The following is a 19,897-nucleotide window of genomic DNA, read 5'->3' as shown; positions in this document are numbered from 1 at the left end:
TGTGCAAAGCTTGTATTAAGATAGAGGGTTCAATTACTACTGACTGACGTCTTTATCAAAAACTGCTGGAGTGTGTTTGTGTGCAGTGCAAACAGACGCAGCAGATGCTTTTCTGTCGATTTTATAACAACGTTAGCTGTTGTGTGTGATGTGCCATATGTCTGGGACTTACCAAATAAACCTGATCAATTACTGTAATTATAATTCTAATGAAACTGCATCTTTAAGATTTTTAACTAAACTTAATGTCTCTAAAGTCACAATCAATTCATTAATGTTTCTATTCATATTTACTGTACTCCAAACAGCATAAAGGCTGAGTTACTGCTCTTCAATCTGCTACAGCTTCACAATAAATAAATAAAATGTACCCTCAAAAAGCACATTCAATTTTACTATGGAGTGGACCATTTGTCAGTGAGCACCAAAATGAACCACTATGGGTAGCAGAACAAACAAGCAGTTACAATTAGTAGCAAGTACATGTAGAAGAGCTGCAACTTCATAATAACAACCCAATAACATCTGCAAAAAGGCCAATTATTTCCTGGCCTCTCATTTATAAACAACAAAGGTTGTTTTTGCTGGACTAAAATTCTCTGACCTGTAGTCAGTCATCCAAATTGGCTTTTGCCACCAGCAATTCAGGTCTGTGGTCGAATCAAGCACAAACAAACTTTGAGATGACCACTTTTGTACGTTGTAATTTAAATTGGACAAAAATAGTTATTGAACGTGTTATTTACTTTGAGATTAGTGTGTAACGCATCCGTTTCGGCTCACAGCTAGGATCACGTTCAATGTACAATGGGTATTCATCACAGGACACAACGCTGTTAAAGATCAGCTAGGTTTAACTTTGATCTCTCAGCACATGCAAGCTCAGCTCACCACGGGTGCACACTGCACAGTGCTGTGCCATATTCTTCAGTCAACACAGTAACAAATCATCATCGCAATGGTGCAAACCATTGAACTTAAGTGGTTTCATAGCACAGAGGTGCTGTCGGCCTGTTCTGTCAGAAAGTCCTGGAACAGTTCAGCGCTTAAACGTCGGCTGTACAAGGGACTTAGAGGAAACCCATTAAAACTGAATAGTATACATGTCCAGCAGGCTGGCCAAGGGGAAACCCCTTGACAGCACTAGGAAAATGACAAATCATTTGTTTACTGCCTTGCTATTAGTGTACACACTCCGCTGTGTAATGACTTCAGAGAGGGGGACAGTAGGTGATCAAGTGTCCACCCTGTGAGACAGTCTGACTTAATCATTGGTGTTTCTCTTTAGTTTTATCTCCACAAACCGACACTTGACATACACATTAACACTGATTGTAAGAGCATAAACACTGGTTTTGAAACAAGTCGAGTTTACAGGCCAACTCACACTTCATGGGAAAGACACAACAGTGGATCTGAGCCACGATCTGATGCTAACATGTATCTGCAATTAGGAAAAGAGATGAAAATCCAGTGCAAGAATGACCTGTCTCACCAGCCTCACAGCGGAGGTCATGAAAACCAGGGAGCAAATATAAGAATGAGTATGTGCAGATGGAAAGAAAAAAGGAATCAGAGAAGACACAGGGACATCATAGAAATGGCACTGGAATCCTATGAAGAACCAGAAATGTCTAAACAATGACACAATGTGAATTTCAAGACGAGAAGAGTGTAAGCAGAGCTTAAGACACCTGTTCTGACAAGTCCTGACAAGACGATGTGAGGCAGTGACAAACACTCAGCCTGCATCTCCTCCTGAAACTAAGCTCAACGACACACATCAGCTTCACACTTGGATCCTATACCACATGTGCCAGCCTTCATTTTGTCATAGTCTCACATGCAGACAGACACTCAGAATCCAAGTATGACAGCAATAATGCTTCCCTAACGCTAAAGTGGAAAATAACCAACGATAATAATAACCAACCACAACCTTTGCATTTATCGGTATCCTTCCATTGGGGTACCAGAGTAATGGTAGCTAAAAAACCTCCGCAAGGGGATATAACCAATATCAATACTAGCATAGTTGTTTTTAGATTACTGATGTTGTTCTATTACTCTACAAAAACGTGTCAACATGGGTACAATGCATCTTTTTCGGTTACATTTTAATTAGTATAGTAGTTTATCTATGAATTGATGATGTAAGTTGGAGATAAATCAAATATGATTTGGACAGCTGCAGTTCATACTTTTAACCAGTCTCAACCAACAGAAGGACTTTACCAAAACTGGCTCTGTTTACTCTGCTCACCGATGCGTGCCGTCACTGCGGAGCTTCATTCAGACTGATGTCCGCAAGTTTCTTTGTTTGTGCTGCTTCGTGGTTTAATCACTCACAATGCCGCGTATTAGGACGAGGTTCAGCTGTGTTAATGGAAACTAGGTTTTGTCAGGCGGCATTCCCACAGTTCAATAAATGTGTATTTATCAATAAAAAGTTACTGTTATGGTTATATTGTTAAAAATGCAGTTGTACTACTGGTTATGCTTTGACTGAGTTTTGACACAACTGCTGTTGTTTGACTTTCTCCTAATGAGTTTTCTTACCATCCCTGTACACGTGTTAACAAAATACTTGTTAGTGAGTGTTCTTTTTGCACACGGAACAAGCCTGAGTAAGACATGCATTGGCTTGCTTCAGTGATGTGTCTGTCTCTGTGTGTGCAGGATTAGTGTGTGAATGTGTGTATTTGTGTCTCTCAAACAGGTTTGGAAAGGAATGCTGAACTGGTGTAATCCAGTCTTGGTTCATTTTCACTATTGTCATCAAGTGAAAAGCCTGTAGTCCTGTGTGCCATGGGGCCTCATAGCGCAGTCACTACAGCCAAATCAGACACCACATCAGGACGACAAATACACTGCACTGACAGTTACAAATTCTTTCCTAGGTACATTAAAACCAACTCTCTGCATTCATAAAATGTCATGGTTTGAGTCACTTTCAGAAAAAAAATAGATACAGTCTAGTCATTCAGTCATTCTCATTATCACTGTGGACACACAAACTGACTTGTAGGCCATTATCTCTTGATGTTATAGCCAGTGTGACGATGAAGGAGGGATTCAAATTCAAAATGACCTCAAAATAAATTAAGTAATTGCAGCAAGTGCAGCTGTGTAGTATGGATTTAGGAATAAGTATCAAAGATTTATTCATGGTTTGAGATTAGGATAATAACATAACGTAAACAATATCACAGACTAATGTGCAATGATTTGATTTCACCATTGCAATTAACTCTGTGTCAGTGGGGAAGAGCCATCTCTCCCTTAGGAAACAAACCCAGACAACACAGTTTGTGTTTATCTGATCTCGACTGTATCTGTCTGGGACATTTAATGAAGTTAGAAAATAACTAATGTTCATTTAACTTTTTTTTTCTTCCTCTAAAAGCCATTTGTAAAAGAATTAAAGGTCAAGAAGGGTTCCCATGACCCAACACTGTGGGGTTTCAATAACTTAGTCAACAGCAGGACTGCGGCTGAAACTGGTTCAGCAGGCTGGTACAGAGAGATTCCTCTTCTCTCTATGGGAACAGAACATGTTAAACAAAGAATATTAACTCATTTATACAGGAGTCAACGTGTTTTCTCCTGAACTGGGGCAGGCAAATAATGGTGTCCACCAATGGCCAGACCTTTATGACTACAAAAGGACAAAGGGCATTCGCTCAACACAGACGGCTTTAGCTTGTTAGCTTGGTGTGCATTTTAGTAGTGTATTGTGTTTTTGACCTCAGACTAAATACTGTTTACACTGGTCAGTGGGGAAGAAGTAAAGGAAGATGTGAATTGCTTATAGTAGTCCGAGCATATGAGGCAGTCAATGGGTATTCTGTCAAATTAACCAAATAAGATCAGATTTGAAACAAAAAGCAGTATGTACTGAAACAGCTGCAATGTAAAAGAGTGTCCAAAAAGAAAGTGTCTCTGTAATCCAGTGTTTTCAAATTAGTTGTAAAATTACATAACACAAAAAATTTCTACTATTTGACTGACTAGACAACATCATACATGACCTGAAGCTTTGGAAGGATGTGTACTATAAGATAATGTTCTGGATTTGCTCGACTATATCAACACAAAATCTCTCACAAAATATACACACAACAAAAATGGACTTAGTTATGCCCTTCTTTAACCCGAGAGCTGTTGAGATGGCTCAATTGCTGCTGCCTCACTGAATTAATTAATACATTCAACTAAAAAAAAAACTGTAAACAAAGAAATAGGTAAGCAGCTTTGCAGTTCCCTCACAACAGCTTTGCTGCTTCGTTTGCATGGGGAAAAAAAACTTGTATCAGAGTGCATCCTCTCTTCGGACCAACTGATTCAAAGACCAGTTTAGCCTACTTCTTGGCCGCAAGTGCCAGAAGACCTGCTGTAAATAATCGCTGCATATTTTCTTCTTGGTGTGATACAGATGAGCCCAGAAAAATGCTGTCCAGCAGCGTTTGTTTCTGATACACATGTCCATTTAAAATGATGTATTTGTGCATGCAAAATACAGCGTATAAATGGCCCCAACACAGTTTTAGTACAGTCCTGTTTTGCAATAAATAACTGGAGGCTAAGAAAAAAAAATGCTTCTAATTGACAAGCCACTAGTGTGCAGAGATCATTTTTCTGTACAGAGACTGCAATCTCTGACTAGATCTCAAAGGTACAGTATTGTGCTAAAGTCTTAGGCCATCGTTAGATTTGTTGTTTTAGCAACGCTTTTAATGACCGTTCAGTATAATGATTTCTCCACCACTTTCTTGGACCGCATCCAGAAAATACAAGAAACATGATTGCATTTTTAAAATAACACATTTTTCTGGGAAAGAAAACCCCATAACTTCTACATGTTAAAGTGTCAAGTATATAGTGTGGCCTACTCTTACACTTGAATAATGACATGACCCCAGCTCTCTCAAACCTGGAGTGAAAGCCCAATTCATTTTATATGTAAAAATCTGTTTGTTCTACTTTGCCTAGAAATATTTGCGGTGTAATAGAGCTATTACACCAGGTTTATTCAAGACATGCTTGAGCATTACATACTAAAACGCAGTGAAAGCTTGCCAAAATAAAAGGCCAACTTTCAGTCACATCATTCCAATCCAAATGCCAATGATCACAGAATTTGACATAAAAACAACAAAGCTGGAGGTGCCCCGAGACTTTTGCACACTGCTGTATATTCACAAGTAAGACAATGATAAACACAAGGAAGCCAAGAAGCTGAAGAAGTTATATTGTCCGACCATTACCTTCATAATACAATGCATTACCTAACTGTCTAAGCCTCGTCTGTTTGACTAATACATTGTTTTCCCGTGTCAAAAGAAGGGTATGTGTACATGTACAACATGAAGCTAAATGTTTTTCTCGGCTCCACCTACTCCTCTCACCAAATGTCAGCTAGGATTTTGGAGGTGTTAAGTCAACAGATTATTGCAAATGAAAGGAATACCACACACAAAAGCAGCTGCAGAACACCAGCTCAACAGGTTGCAGAGGGGGGAACTAGGGATGTTGTCTCCATATTAGTTAAATTGGCTCAGGAGCTCTCATGTACTTATCATGCAACTGTTCTATGAATGTATTCAAAGGTATTTGAGAAAATGACTCGAGGTAAATAACCCTAATGGTCATCAATAGTTGACTCTATGAGACTAAATATCTTTCACTAAAAGCCTGCATATTTAACTAATATAGAGACTGAACTACTGTGTTTACAAAGCAAGAAGAGGTCATGTTGTTGCAATACATGAAGAGCAGTATGCAGATTTTGTTTTAAAGCCAGGCACATGCTAATGACAATATTAAATACTACTACTATTAAATATTGTGTTCTGGTACATTAAATGCTTAAATTCTTTCCCAAAACATGAAAGTGTTGAGCAAGCAAAACACTAACCTACACTTTGTATAAAATACAGTATTACTCAAGTTCTCTCAGCACACAAGCTCTCTATCATCAAAAGAAATATTATCCTGCGTGATGGCAAGTGCCTTGATCATCCGTTTCCAGGTGTACCATATTTGTGTCTGCGCCACTGCCTGAGTCTAATCTGCTTAGCCATAATAATAACAGCCTAGAGCGTGGTGTAATTGTGCGACGTATACAATGACAGACAGACCAGTGATATAAATAGAGGCCGTGTAAAATGGAGCTCCGACACACTTGCACAGCAGCACAATGTGGTGGAAGTTTACTTAATCAAGCAACGCTTAAACTAACAGCGTGTATTCTAAACTGTGACCAATGAAAACAGTTGAAATATGGAAATGTAAAATGTAGCAGTGCTCCTGCTGAAAATCTATCCATCACCCAATTTACCAAGCAAAGAATTGGTGGATTTCATCACTCCAAGCTTTTTTCTCTGTCCTTTTATCTTTCACTTAAAAAAAAAAAAATCTCCCTCTGCCTTGTCAGAGTCCGACTCCCTCTTGTTCTCTTCAACTGCATTTGAAAAGATAAAACTCTCTCCGATTGGTGGTGCTGACGACCACGCAGTTTCAGCTGTTCTTTGATCTGCCTTTAGCAACTATCTCGCCTACTCTACCCATTTGTACATTTGGGTAGTTTTCTGCACATCTAAAATCAAAACAAACTGCTTAGGAAGTGACAAGCAAATCCACCTGAGCTTTATGTTATATTTTGTTTTGCAACAAAGCTAAAAACCTTTCGGCTGAACAAAAAGAAACATGCCAACAGATGAGGACAGCGGCTTACTTTTCAGTTACCTTCAATCTGGCTCACTCCCTGTGCACAAATCACTTTAGTTACATGCAAAATATCATATTTAAGAGGGATAAAAAGCTCTGTGACAAGATGGCCTTAACTTGTATTCAACAGGGATGAACTAGTGATGATATAGTCAAAATCACTGGACCAAGAAAATGCAATACTACCCAAAAAGACACAATTTCACAAATCCTTCAATGAACAGTCAAAAACATTTGGATGTTGCACGACATTTGTTATACAGTTGGAACATTGTGTTTTTGAAATGCATCAGCACAGATGTGTTAACATCTCAAATGACTGTATCAGACTCATTTACATACACAGTTTAATCGAGCACAGGCCGTAGTCTGACTAAGTCAGGCAATCTGAGAACTTGCTGAAAATGAGATTTATTGGCCTCCACAGGTGGCGCTGTATGTCCAACGGTGCGATGGATTGTGCTGTGGTTCTGTATGTATGTTAATCGTGATATAAATGAAATTGAGCATGGCTCTTGTGGTTGCGGAGTTGTCCAAAAAGACGCCACCACTGTATGGTTTCTGATCAACATTCCTGCAGTTTATACATCGTCTCCTTCTGGGTCAAATGTTATTGCATACACAAGAACACCAAGTCTGACTCCAGTCCAACTAATCGTATACATGCATAATCGGACTATGAATCGCATTATCCAGGTATGTTAGTCTGACTAAGACTAATGTGTTTACATGACTTTAAGAAAACCAAATTATTGTCTTAGTCCAACTAAAATATGACTTTTAACATCAATAATGTCAACAAATACTAAAGGCTGTGAGATCAGTATTGTACCGAAAGTGGAATCCGAGTGATCCTCTATGTGCAAATTCTCTTTGAAACCATAGGCAGAAACATGTTAACAAATATTCAAGGAATGTACCCTTTCCAGAAACAATAATTAAGCCAGAGGTGAGTAACACTCCCGTGAATGGTGGCCTCAAGGCCCTCAGTTCCTCAGCCTGACAGAAGAGGAGCCATGTCAGGAACTCCTGCTGGGACCTTTGCTTGTGAAAAAAAAAGTATGCTGTGCTGCATGCTGAGCAGCATTTGTTTGATGTGTTGCAAGTCAGAAACTGGTTCCTCAGTCAAGCTGAGGTTAAAAGTGATGAAGCAGCAGTATATATTTTTTTGCCACAAAGCAGGTGAGTCATACACTGTGGGAGAGTCAGACAACAAATGTGTGGTTTATCAACTTGAGATCCTGACTGCATGGTGTGTGTGTGTGCAGCAGCAGCAGCAGCAGCAGCAGCAATAGACTTGTCAGAGGACAACCTCAGTGTCTTCAACTCTGCATCTACTGTCAAACTGTTGCAGGCTTTTGCAGATAAATGTGTACAGACGTATATTTTTAAGATAGAAAAACAAGCATAGTTCAACTGTTATCTGTGTCAAGGGCGTGCACGAATTAGAAAGTAGCTTTTATGGGGTCAAATACAAGTTTTACTCCTTTAAAAAATAACAGTTTGGTTGGCAGTGCTGATCAGACACACAGAGGTCAGAGGAGTCAGTAGCTGCTGGGACTCTGCAGCTCATTTCCTCCACTTGGCTCACTTTCAAAAGGTGTCAACCACCGACCACGTACACCAAAACATTGTTCAAACTCAAGAAGAGCACAGTTTAAAAAAAAAAAAAAAATTCGATATAACAAAGCCAACATGCGCTTACCTGTTCAAGCTCGGCCTCTTGAAATGTTCCAAGTCCAAAGTTAAAGGGGAGAAGGGGAACAGAAGCCAAGTAGATCCAGAAAACACAGAAAACCGAGGCAGAGGACGACTCTAGCGTCTGAACTCGTGGAGCTGTACACCTGAAGTGTTCCTCTGTGCTGAAGCAGCTTCACGAAACACGAAACTCGTCACATGAACACCGGCAGACACGTCCTCGAGTTCACCAAACTATTACTGGTCTACTATTAAACAGACTACACACACACGCGCGCGCGCGCGGAGAGAGAGAGAGGAGGGGAAGAAAGTCGCGGCATCGACTCCGTCAACGAGGGAAAGCGCAGATATGATAGTGTGACGGAGAAGCTCGGGTCGCCTCCCTGCGTTTATGCAGCCGTCGGTGAATGGAGAAGGTCTGACCGGTGGTTGGTTACCTGACTCCACTCATTACCGCGAGGGCAGTCCTCCTCTCCTCCTCCTCCTCCTCCTCCTCCTCACAGCAGCAGCAGAGGCAGAAGCAGAGGCAGCTTCATGTTTCCTGTTGTTCCTCTGCAGAGCAGCCAAACAGCTCCCCTCCACAGCAACAGGTTGAGATGATTCCTGCTGTCGCCAACTAACAAAAAGACCTGTAATCTGGCGATTGAACCCACAATTACTGTAAAAATGTGTAGTATTACTATACTGCCAGTGTCTAATTAGGAGGCTGTAGTTTAAACGGTTGAGTTTTGAAAGCTCCATTGGTCTTTGCTTTGCAAGTCAATAGCAATTGTAAAATAAATAAAATAACATTGATAAAAGATTTCAAAACCTTCCACTGTAAAGGACCAGGCTGAACTGGCTGAAAACAAAACAAGATTGTGCCCTCTTTTAATATGTGGTCTCAATATACTGTGTTCATACTGTCTTATATTATTGTCATTTTTACTGTACATGTGATACTCTTTTTATTTCTGAAAAGCCCAGACAGGGACTCACTGCATTGTCCCTGATAAATAAAGATTAATTTAATTGAATGATGTAAATCAGCAAAATATCCATGCCTGAATCTCCGAAAAACAACCCAACCATCATCGACAACACACACAGGACATTCAAAGACTACAAAATGAATGTCCTCCTTCTGCTTTATAAAAGCATTGTTCGACCAGTTATTATGTATTTTTCTACATGCTTTTACTAAATCAAAAACTGGAACATCCCAACAACAAAAACAACCAATATTTCCTCAAAGGTCATAGGCCTCCACACTCCAAATCTCCCTCACCTAAATGCCAAAGCCATTACACGCTGCACAATCACAATAATACCAGACCACACTCGCCCACTACACCAGCACTTCACATTACTGCCCTCTGCCATGAAAGCAGAACATAACAAAAAGTGCATGAAACACAAAAAGTGTGTGACTGTTCCCCTTAACAAATGAAATAATAAAAGAAAACATAATAAAATATACAAATAAAGAAGCTACACTACAATATTTAGGCATGATAAAGTCACTCTTCCCTGGCGGATTGCAGCAGAAAGGGAGGAGACACATTTGTACACACACTACAAAAATGTACAACAGGGAAACACAACTGGAACGTCATGGACATTTGTTTATATTTAACCCTTTCACACATTACTGTAATTAATCGGAAAAATTCCAACAGTTTCTGAAAGCTGAGAGGTTATAAGTCAAAGTCAACATGTGGTTGTTATGGTCATTTTTCTCTAGTTTTAACCAGAAAGGAGAGATTTGGAAAAATGCCCGTGTATAGTTTCCATTTTTGCCTGTCATTGGACAGTGAGTCAAAGACATAAGTCAGTCAATCATCATCTACCGCTACCGTTACTTTTGTCTTTGGGCCCACCATGTGGCCCCAAAGACAAAGGTAAGAAATTCCGGGTTGGGGGCTCGAATTTAAAATTGTTAATATACTATTTTAACACAGTCAATTGTAAATAACTGCCAGATATTGAAAGTTATTCTGGAAATATGGGCAAAAGCACTTACTCACAAGACATATTCTGGCCCTTTTATGGTTAAAATAAGCAAAAAAAAATTCAGACGGACATGTTGAGGCTTAGGTGTTAAAGGGTTAAAAGTTATGCACTATAGTTTGTATTTATTTATACATATTAAAGTGAATAATTGCTTAAGATAAAAAAAAAATGGTTTGGTTTTCATCGTCATAGAATAAGCATGAGTCTTGCTCTACATGAAGACCACCATCTTGTGCCGCCATCTTGTTTCTACAACCTGAACACACCAGACAGAGAATGAGTTTCAAGCATTGAGGCGGAAGCTTAAAATACAAACATGCTAATCTCCAAAAAGGCCAGTGGCATCATTTCCCACATTTGAAGGCCATCAGTTGGTGTAAAAGAGGGTTGGGCAATGTTTTAGTGTTTGTTTTTAGCTGTCCAGTAAGTCGCACAGTATGAGAGGCATTGTTTGTCTAAGTGATCATTCAGCTGCTTCATGGGTCTAACAATTAAAACTAGGCCACACTATTTTCAAGTTTATTTTACGTGTAACTCATTTTTACTTTCGAAAACTAGGTTATCAACACACAGAGTTCTAGTGTATCAGCATCTTTAAAGATGGTCAGTACACAGTTTCAATGACCTGTTCTGTGTCTGCTTTATAATCCCACTTTGGAAAAAATCCAATTAATTCTTTATGTCTGAAATTCCCTAGCATGGCGTTCTGAAGGAAGAAAGTCCTTGGCTGTGATCCACGGTGTTAGTGTATGAAATGAGCACATCCACTGACTCGGCCTACTTCTGATTCCCCGCGACAAGAGAGCGAGTTCACATGAAGAGCCAGCTCGTAGCCCACAGACTTTACCGCACAGCTTTAGCTGGACGAGTAGTATCTCAGTCTGTTGTCTGTGTGTGTGTGTGTGTGTGAGTGTATTTTGTTAGCAAAGCAGCATTTCTTGAACAATAGTGCTTGTGATTTTGTGTCTGTGTTCATGTGGATGAGAATCAGCACCTTCTATACACTGCTCTTTGTTTGGCTGCGTGTGTGCCTGTGGAGCATAATGTAGAAAGAGCTCCATTTCACTCTTTGTTTGTGCCTCTATGTATACAAAGCCGGGGTGAAAAAAAATGATTGAATGAAAAATGTACGTGTACTGTAGTTTTCATACGTAAAAGAGAGCAAGCACTGTCAGTATTCAGGGATTCTTCACATTGCAGCCAAAAAAGGTCCAGTGTGTCACAGTTAGTAGAGCTCAACCCTCTTATTGTGAGTGTTTCTGCCCCTTTTTCCAAGATCCAACTTTCACTTTCGATGTCTGGCAGTTATTCAACCATTTAGGAATTACGGTACTGAGAAGCTGACGTCACAGACGTGTGATGCGCCGGTGAATCTCGTCTGTGATTGGACGGTCGTTCCGCAGAAGTCCTGAGGGCTGCGGTAATGACAAGTATGTCTGCTTTCCTGTACCCATCCATCCGTCTTGTAACGCTTTATCCTCCACATGAGGGTCGTGGGGGGTGCTGTGAACAATCTCAGCTGACCTGGGGCGAAAGGCGGAGTCACACCCTGGACAGAGCGCCAGTCCATAGGAGTTACGGTAAGGAGAAGTACACATGCCTGGATGGTCACAGAAGGGCAGAAATGAAATATACTACCCATTTGTGTGTTTGTATGATTGCTTTAGAATAAAACTCAGTTGGTATTTGAAGCCTTACAATGAGCTTTTTATTTATATTTTCGGCCAGGAACCTTGTGTTACAGTACGAAAGTCCGTCAGAAGTCTTTGTTACGGATTTTATATGCAGTCCCATTCAGAGCAATCTTGCTATCTTATGAAAATGTAATAAACTTGTCCCACTAAAACTTTATTAAAACTACAGTATGTACAAGGATAAAAAAAAAAAACACCAAATGGACAAACCATGAGCCAGAGCGTGCATTTTGTATTTTAAAGCAGAAGTTTACCGTGCAAATGAAGAAGAACAACATCTCCTCTGGTATGTGAAGGCCACCGTAGTTCCCTGACCCTAGTGGGAAAGGGAGGGGTCTGCAGACCTTTACTTTATAACAGTGACCAGCTGTGGCTTTTACTTACTGATAATTGTGTGATGGTGCTATGGTGTGATCAGACCTAAGGAGAGATATGAATTAGTTTAAAGTTAGGGACAGTGAAAAGCTTGGTTAATAGTAGCAGTGAGTACATTGTTGTCAATGTAAGTTGACAGTTTTTTTGTCCGTGGCAGAGCATGACATAGCATATGAGTATGAATCAGCATTAAGTTATGGGAAATATGTGTCATTCCTGGGCAACTGTAACGTTTAACCCTGAGGACTTGTTCCACTACTATGTTTAAACGTACAATATACACATGAGGCTATAAGAATATGCAATATAGTGTCTTATATCCTTTTTTTCACCACAACATAGACCATTTGATAGGAAAAAAAAACTATTTTCACCCACTATATAAACACACCTGAGCAAAATGTAAATATGTCGCAGTTTATGTGAAGGAAAAGAGAAGAGAAATCTCTCTATTTTGTTACTTCATATCACTACTAAAAATTGTGTATAAATTAATCATCAACTTTGTCTCAACAACACATAAAAGGATGAAAAAAAAAATGAATTTTTTAAAGCCTGAATATGTGACCTATAAAACACACACCCAGGATGTCCATATAAGGACTTGTGTATTACTGCCAGAGCAATTCACCAGCACAGATGTGTGCAATGTGAGCACTAAGGGTTAATGTCTGTAGCCATATTTCAGGCACATTCTGACAATATAAGTATTTTTGTATTGTATCGTATCATATTATGCCTTTTAGAATTAAGAGGAAAAGGTGCAGGTGTGTGTGTGTGTGTGTGTGTGTGACAGCACTTCTATTTTCATTTTTCTAGTGTCAAATTTCTATTTCTGCATCATCAACTCAGAGTCTGCACACCAGCAGGCTAGAAGTTAATACGATGGGTCGGATAATATAGATGTCCTTTGGGAGGCTGTAAAAGACGGATATTAATATACACTCTGAAATATACTGCAGTTGTCTCCATGTCCTTGTTGAAACAAGTTACATCAAACCCTTGCATCTGTGAAATATGCCCAGCTACCATTTCTCTCCTGTTCCTTGAAAGGGCTTTCATTTAAGTTTATTAAGGTACGAGTAATAATGGTGGCATTCAGATTGCCAGCCATGCTGTAACTGAACTTTATCTCAGATTGCAGCATTGAATCAGGCTTGTTGTAATTGTGTGAGAGCTTGTGAGAGGGGCGTTATTCAAGTTTGGGAATTCATTGGTTCGTGAGCAAGGCCACATTTTGTGCAGCACTTGTCTCTCTCTACATTGTATATGTGGGTTTTAAAGGTCCTTTTTTTCCCCTCTGTGTGTGTGTGTGTGTGTGTGTGTTATTTCTGCGTATGTGAATTTCCTTGCTCATTATTTTCTCTATGAATGCCCGAGTTACCATGGGAACTATGACATGTGTGACACCACGTGATTTTAGCCACTGCACTGTAAGAAAGACACTTTACCGTGAGTGGTCTGTAGTCTCTCACCAGCTGTGAGTGATCCGTGTGAGTGTAGCAACAAGACAGTTGCAGGGCAGTTATTTAACCCTCTTTCTTGTACAGGTGAGTATAAGAAAGAGGGTTAAAAAAGAGGGATGTTATCATATTATTCTTTATTTTTTCACCATAGCTGTACACACAACCTGCTAAACTTGGACTCTAAGTAAAGGCAGATATGATGATACTTGTTGAACAACTGGTTGTAATATGGGAAGAGATAATGTAAAGGGATTGAGTGTAAGGCGAGAGGCTCGATGTAATACTTGATAAACAACATGTACGTGGAATTGATCCTTTCATACTTTCAACTGGCTTAAAGGTCAATAATACCCGCTGGCTGCAGTCCACAGCAAACACAGACCTGTGTGGCAGAGCCTTTGGGGAATTTCACTGTGTCCAGCAGTCCACTGGTGCCACTGCGGCCTGTCAAAACAACCCATGACCACACTCACATGTCTATACATGCACAGAGGAACACACACACACACACACACACACACACACACACTGTCCCTGTGTTTGCCCTGAGGGAGGAAGAGCATTTGTTTAAAGAAAACTTATGCCATTACACAGCTGTGTGCACCTACACACACACACACAGCCAAAAGCTATGCGGTGAGCTTGCACCTGAGGGCCTCTGACCCACATAGGGCCACGTATGGGATGCGTCCCACTTTTGCTCTTGACAGTGCATCATTAACATACTGTCTACTGTCCTGCGCTGTAGTCCCAGCTCACCTGAGCCCGGTACACAAAGACAAAACACTATACCTTCAGATGAGTTGGGACTTTTTGCTTTGACACACACACACACACTCACACACTCACACACTCACTCACTCACACACAGACATGCATACACCTGTGGACTCACACTCACAGAGCCCACGGATGCCAGTATCAAAGCCTTTTCCTGGGGTACAAAAGTGTGCAGCATCTGCCACATTAGCCAGTGTGTTGCCTCAGTCTCTGACACACATTGATTCCCTCCTACTCGCTCTCTCTCTCTCCTGCTCTCTATCTCACTCTCTTCTGCTTTCAATCGCTGCTCCTGCTGTTTCATTTTCTTATTCCCTCTTCTCACCCTCTGTGTTTTCTTCCTCCTCCTCTTTGCCTTTCCCTCTTTTTCTTACACTCACCCTCACACCCATGCTCACAGCTCTCTCTCTCTCTCCTCCTCCTCCTCCTCTTCCTCTCCTCATATTCACTTGCAAATGCACTGAGCAGCTTCGCTCACCAAAGCCCGTAGATCCCCCTCACTTGACTAATTAGCCTTGAAGTGCTATTGAAGATCATCATATTCAGCTCGGCGACCTAGCGGCAGAGTACAGACAGATATAGACCGGGCTGGCTGGAGACTGTGGGGGGTGCTCGGGAGCATGCAAGCTCTCTTTCGCTCTCTCTATTCACACTCAGCGCAGAGGATTTCTGGGTGACGGCGTGGAGGAAGTGAGAGGTGGTTTTGCTTTGAAATAGATGAGGAGAAGAGGAGAAAAAAAAGAGAGAGAAGTAAAGCTGTGACCACAGTAAAACCCACAGAATGGGAGTACACTGCAGGAGTAAATCCTCCTAGAGACAAGAGACGCTGGTCACTGTGCAGCTGCACTGCTTACAACATACAAAGATTTAAGGTGAGTTTTTCCTCATGTCAGATACTATCCTGTTATTTTTCTTCTGATTCTTTGGCGAAAGATCTCAAAGATTGTGCACGTGTGTGTGTGTGTGTGTGTGTGAGACAGAGACATAGAGAGAATATGTACTGTAAGGGAGTATGAATGTACATCTCTATGACCCACATTATTGAACCAGAGGTGCAGCACAGCAGGAATTCACCCTGTTTCTCTCCCTCTGTCACACACACACACACACACGCACGCGTGCACACGCACACGCACGCACACACGCATCAACTGTGTGGCATCACTTGTTGGACCTGACATGCAATAAATATTGGAATATTCATCAGACATTGATCTAACATCAGAAAATCATGTGTCTGCTTCTTTGTGTGTGCGGGTGTGTGCGCGCATGTGTCCGTGGTGTCTGTTCCAGATAGTGAGTGTGTCCTTTGTTTGCTGTGGTGCTAGTGCGAGCTTTTGGGTGATGCACATCATACTGAACAACATGGACAGCAACATAAGAGACAATCAGTCACACCAGCCTTGGTGCCTGATAGCTTTTCACAGCTTAAGACGACGGGGACATAAAAGAAGACACACAAACTGTATGAGACAGCCCTCACTATCTGTGTGTGTTTTGGGTGACAAATATGGACAATATGGGAAGAAAAAGCATTTATATGAACCACAGTATGAATAATTAACACACTTAAACATTTCAGAGTGCTTCGATGGAAAAAACACACATTCGACTTGTGAAAACATTGTGGCTTTGATTTGCAAAAGAAGTTCCCCGACCTTTTGCCCATTTGTCTAATGTAAAACTATAAATAGACGGTGGTGATGATAAATCTTTGATGTGCAACAGAAATCGCCTAAAAGGGGCCTCATTGCCAGATAATTCAAGTTTGCGGACACTGTGAAAGCAACTGGGGTCATTTTGTCTTTATCGTGTGTTGACTATTAGTCTGCAGCTGTGCAAAACCCCCTCGGTGTGTAGAACGCATCACACATTGTAGACATATTTTTAAAAAGGATCTCAACACTTTTTCACCTTAGTAATCTTTGGAATTACACTCTCCTCTTGGATTAAACTTTTCCAGATGAGAGATCTAAGGGTACTCAGGTTTTAATGCTCTCTTTAAATGCAAAGAACTTTGTATACAATTTCTTCACAAGATGGTGTTTTGTTTTTTTTTTTGCTTTTGTCAACAGGAATTAATCATTTAACATTTCCCCCATGTTGTGTGACTCAGAGGATTCCATCCCTTTAGCTGTACAAGAAACGGTCCTTGGAATATGGCAGAATCGGTTATTGTTTTATAGGTAATCAATGTAATATGAAGATATGGACGTCCTCTCTCATCCATAACAATCATCGATTATGGGGGGGGGGAGGGGCTGACAAGGCAGCAGAGATTCACCCTCGGCCATAAAGTCGGCGAGATAATTGTCGCGGGGATGAGGGGAATAAGTTCAATATCAGTGAGGGAAAAAAAACACTCGCAATTTGAATGAATAAAATTCTAATTCACGAAAGAGTGGTGAGGGCTTTAGCGTCATATGATTGATAGCATCGCTTTTTTCAAAGATCGCATTTGCCGTTTGATTCAAAGAGGCTTTGCTTTTGAATGCCCTTTGAGGAAATTAAAGAAGCAGAGGCTGACTTTATTTATTTAAAGTATAAGTACTGCCATTTGCATGTGCACTCTGTAATTCACTGATGCAGGTCCTCAGAAATGTTCTCACCATCCTCTTCCTGATTTTGCCCATCCTTACTTTTGGCACTGACTCTGTTTTCCCCTCAACTTCTCGCTGTTTTCCCCACTCACTATTAATTCTCACTGCTGAGTCTGCTGCCTTTCTCCCCTCCCTCTTTACTTCTGAAGAGTCTCTGAGTGTCTGCATCATGACTTTGCCTCTCTTATCTCCTTCTGTCAGGCTTTTGTTTTTGATCATCACTCCTCTGTTTCCACTCTACTTCTCCTCCTTTCAACCTCATTTCCTCCCGATTCTTTAAATTACCTCCCTCTACTAGGCTGTGTGTGTGTGTGTGTGTGTGTGTGTGTGTTTTTTGATGTATTATGCAGAACACATCTTTGTGGACATCTTTGCATGTGGGTGAGTTTGTTTGTTTGGTGTGTGTGTGTCTTTGTGGGATAATAAGAAATGCTAGTCTTATCGGAGTATTAGAAGATGACTGTCTTTGTGGTCAGACACGATTGTTAAAAAAAAGTGACACTGTAAAGCTCGGGGCTATCGGCGCCGGTGAATGTTTTTTAATTGGTTTAGAAGAACACATTTGGAACTCAACAGGTGTAAATTGTCCTCACATGACTGAAGATCTTTTTCTTTTGTTCACTGTCAGGGTTTGATTAACACAAGTGACACTGAGAAACATCCACACGCCAAACTACTGATATTTCTCTGTTAGGCAGAAAAGCTGACTGGGGAATTCTGTTTTAAATGTTCAGTTTTAAATGTGTGGTGACAGTGTTATAAATATTCCATTTACATTCTTCTGATAAATGTGATTGTGATTGGTTTGCTGTGTAATTTTACAGAGTTTAATCATTTTTAATATTCGGTGTGTAATAGATTTGAAATGTGATGTAACATTACCACAGGACATCAAAATATTATACTCTGTATAGTAAAATATGCATAGATTACATTAAAAAAAAATCTCTTCAAAAGAAGTGTTGATATGTGACCAAATCATTTTGAGTATTGGCACTAAAATATCCCAGAAGTATGAAAAGTATTCAAAGTATTGAAAGAGCTTTATACAGAATGTTACATTTCAGCATTTTAATTACTACTTTGTAAGATAATGATATCTCTAAACTATGAATTCAATTATAAAACAATTAAAACATTATTTTTTCCTACAGTTGCGTGTTTAAAGATATCTTGAATGTTACTAGCAGCTTGCTCTTTTCATCCCATATGAATGTCACGCGACACATACCTGTGTGACCTCCTCCATCACCTGAGAGACGAGAGTGTCATCAATGTCGTCTACTCGCGTTTAAGCAAGTCCCTTTCACCCGGTAACAAATTCCAAAAGACACACAGAAGAAAAGAGACAGTTTGCTCTGACTCTTTCCCGACCTTGGAATATTCGCAGTAAGATTCACTCTGAGCCAGACAGATAAATAAACCACTACTGACTTACACTCTTGTGTTACTGACTCATTGTCGTCTCCGAGTTGAAACTTACACAGTGAATAAATAGAGGTGCCAGGCCGATGTCTCCTTTTTCCAATAGGTCAAACCGTGCGTTATCTCTGAGCCCAGTGGTTCACAAACTTTCTATACCAAGTAAATATTGAGTGACATCATTATCACCAACAGTGGAGTAATACACTAGTGTACTTTTCATCGTTATTTGTTTCATTTTCTACACACTTTCCTCCACTTTGCTCACATACCCTGGTATAAACAGTAGAACAGCATTTTCCTCCAAGTACTACCAGAGCTTTTACTTGTGAGCATAAAAAGTCAAAAAGCAAACAACAGATTTGGTCCAATTCCCTGCAGCCAAGTTATGGCCATAACAAGGTGGAAATCATTCAATTTTAGTGGTGATTCGGTCACAGACACTGATGAGTCTCGGTAGAGGTTTTGCACTCGCGGAGATCTTTCTCTTAATATTTGAAACTCAACAAGTTTGGTCTCCCAGAGTCAGCAAAAGTAGCTGCTTTACACTAAAGAGACGTATTATTATCACATCTGTAGACTGAAGGTGTGACATTTGACCCCCTACAGATGACTGACCGCCGGCTATCAGCACAGAGGAGGGCGCTGAGGGACATTGCTCTGGACCAAAGCCTACAGAAGACCAGCACCTACATCGTGCCCTGCTTCCTCTTTGTGGAGGTGAGTGTTTGGACAAATAAACAGTTTTTCAGATGATCTGACCTCCTGGACGCATATTTTAAGGAGTTTTTGAGAATGGACCTCGCTGTTTACTCTTGGAAGTTGGAGAGTTTCTAAGACCGTAAGAATTCACGCAGAGCAAACTGATGGACAAATGAAAGCACATTTTATGGTCGCCTGCACGTGAACGTCCCTCCCTCGTCTTTCCCTCCATTCCTCTCGCACTTCTCTCTCCCATCATTTCACATTTCTCATGGCAGATTAACGACAATGGGTGTCATTTGGGAAACAGCGTGAATTAGCGGGCTTCTCAATTCACCCACTCCCGAAAGACGTGATCGGTCTGATTTAATTGTCACAATTGCAGTTATTACCCTCGGTACATAAATGACTTAGTAATAACATTCAGCAGGAGGGTGAA

At 40.5% G+C, this 19,897-nt stretch overlaps 2 protein-coding genes across 7 annotated transcripts in view; one reads left to right on the top strand and one right to left on the bottom strand.

Moving 5' to 3' along the window:
- palm3 (paralemmin 3) overlaps positions 1–8,925 on the bottom strand; it is a 29,770-nt gene extending 20,845 nt beyond the window's left edge. For both annotated transcript variants that reach the window (XM_044028606.1, XM_044028607.1), the window contains exon 1: positions 8,435–8,925. The gene's annotated coding sequence lies outside the window, so the exon portion shown is untranslated. The remainder of the gene's footprint in view (positions 1–8,434) is intronic.
- Positions 8,926–11,785: 2,860 nt separating this feature from the next.
- plppr2b (phospholipid phosphatase related 2b) overlaps positions 11,786–19,897 on the top strand; it is a 46,457-nt gene continuing 38,345 nt past the window's right edge. For 2 of the 5 annotated variants that reach the window (XM_044029103.1, XM_044029105.1), the window contains exons 1-2: positions 11,786–11,999; positions 19,366–19,476. In XM_044029103.1, coding sequence (XP_043885038.1) covers positions 19,366–19,476 — 111 coding nt within the window. In that variant the 5' untranslated portion in view covers positions 11,786–11,999. Of the gene's footprint in view, positions 12,000–15,411; positions 15,607–16,830; positions 16,921–19,365; positions 19,477–19,897 lie in introns of those variants that run through there. The other 3 variants (XM_044029107.1, XM_044029104.1, XM_044029106.1) reach the window with 3 other exon arrangements.

Source organism: Solea senegalensis, linkage group LG6 (assembly GCF_019176455.1).
Source record: "Solea senegalensis isolate Sse05_10M linkage group LG6, IFAPA_SoseM_1, whole genome shotgun sequence".
NCBI classification, from domain to species: Eukaryota; Metazoa; Chordata; class Actinopteri; order Pleuronectiformes; family Soleidae; genus Solea; species Solea senegalensis.
This window is presented reverse-complemented; position numbering and strand designations above follow the sequence as displayed.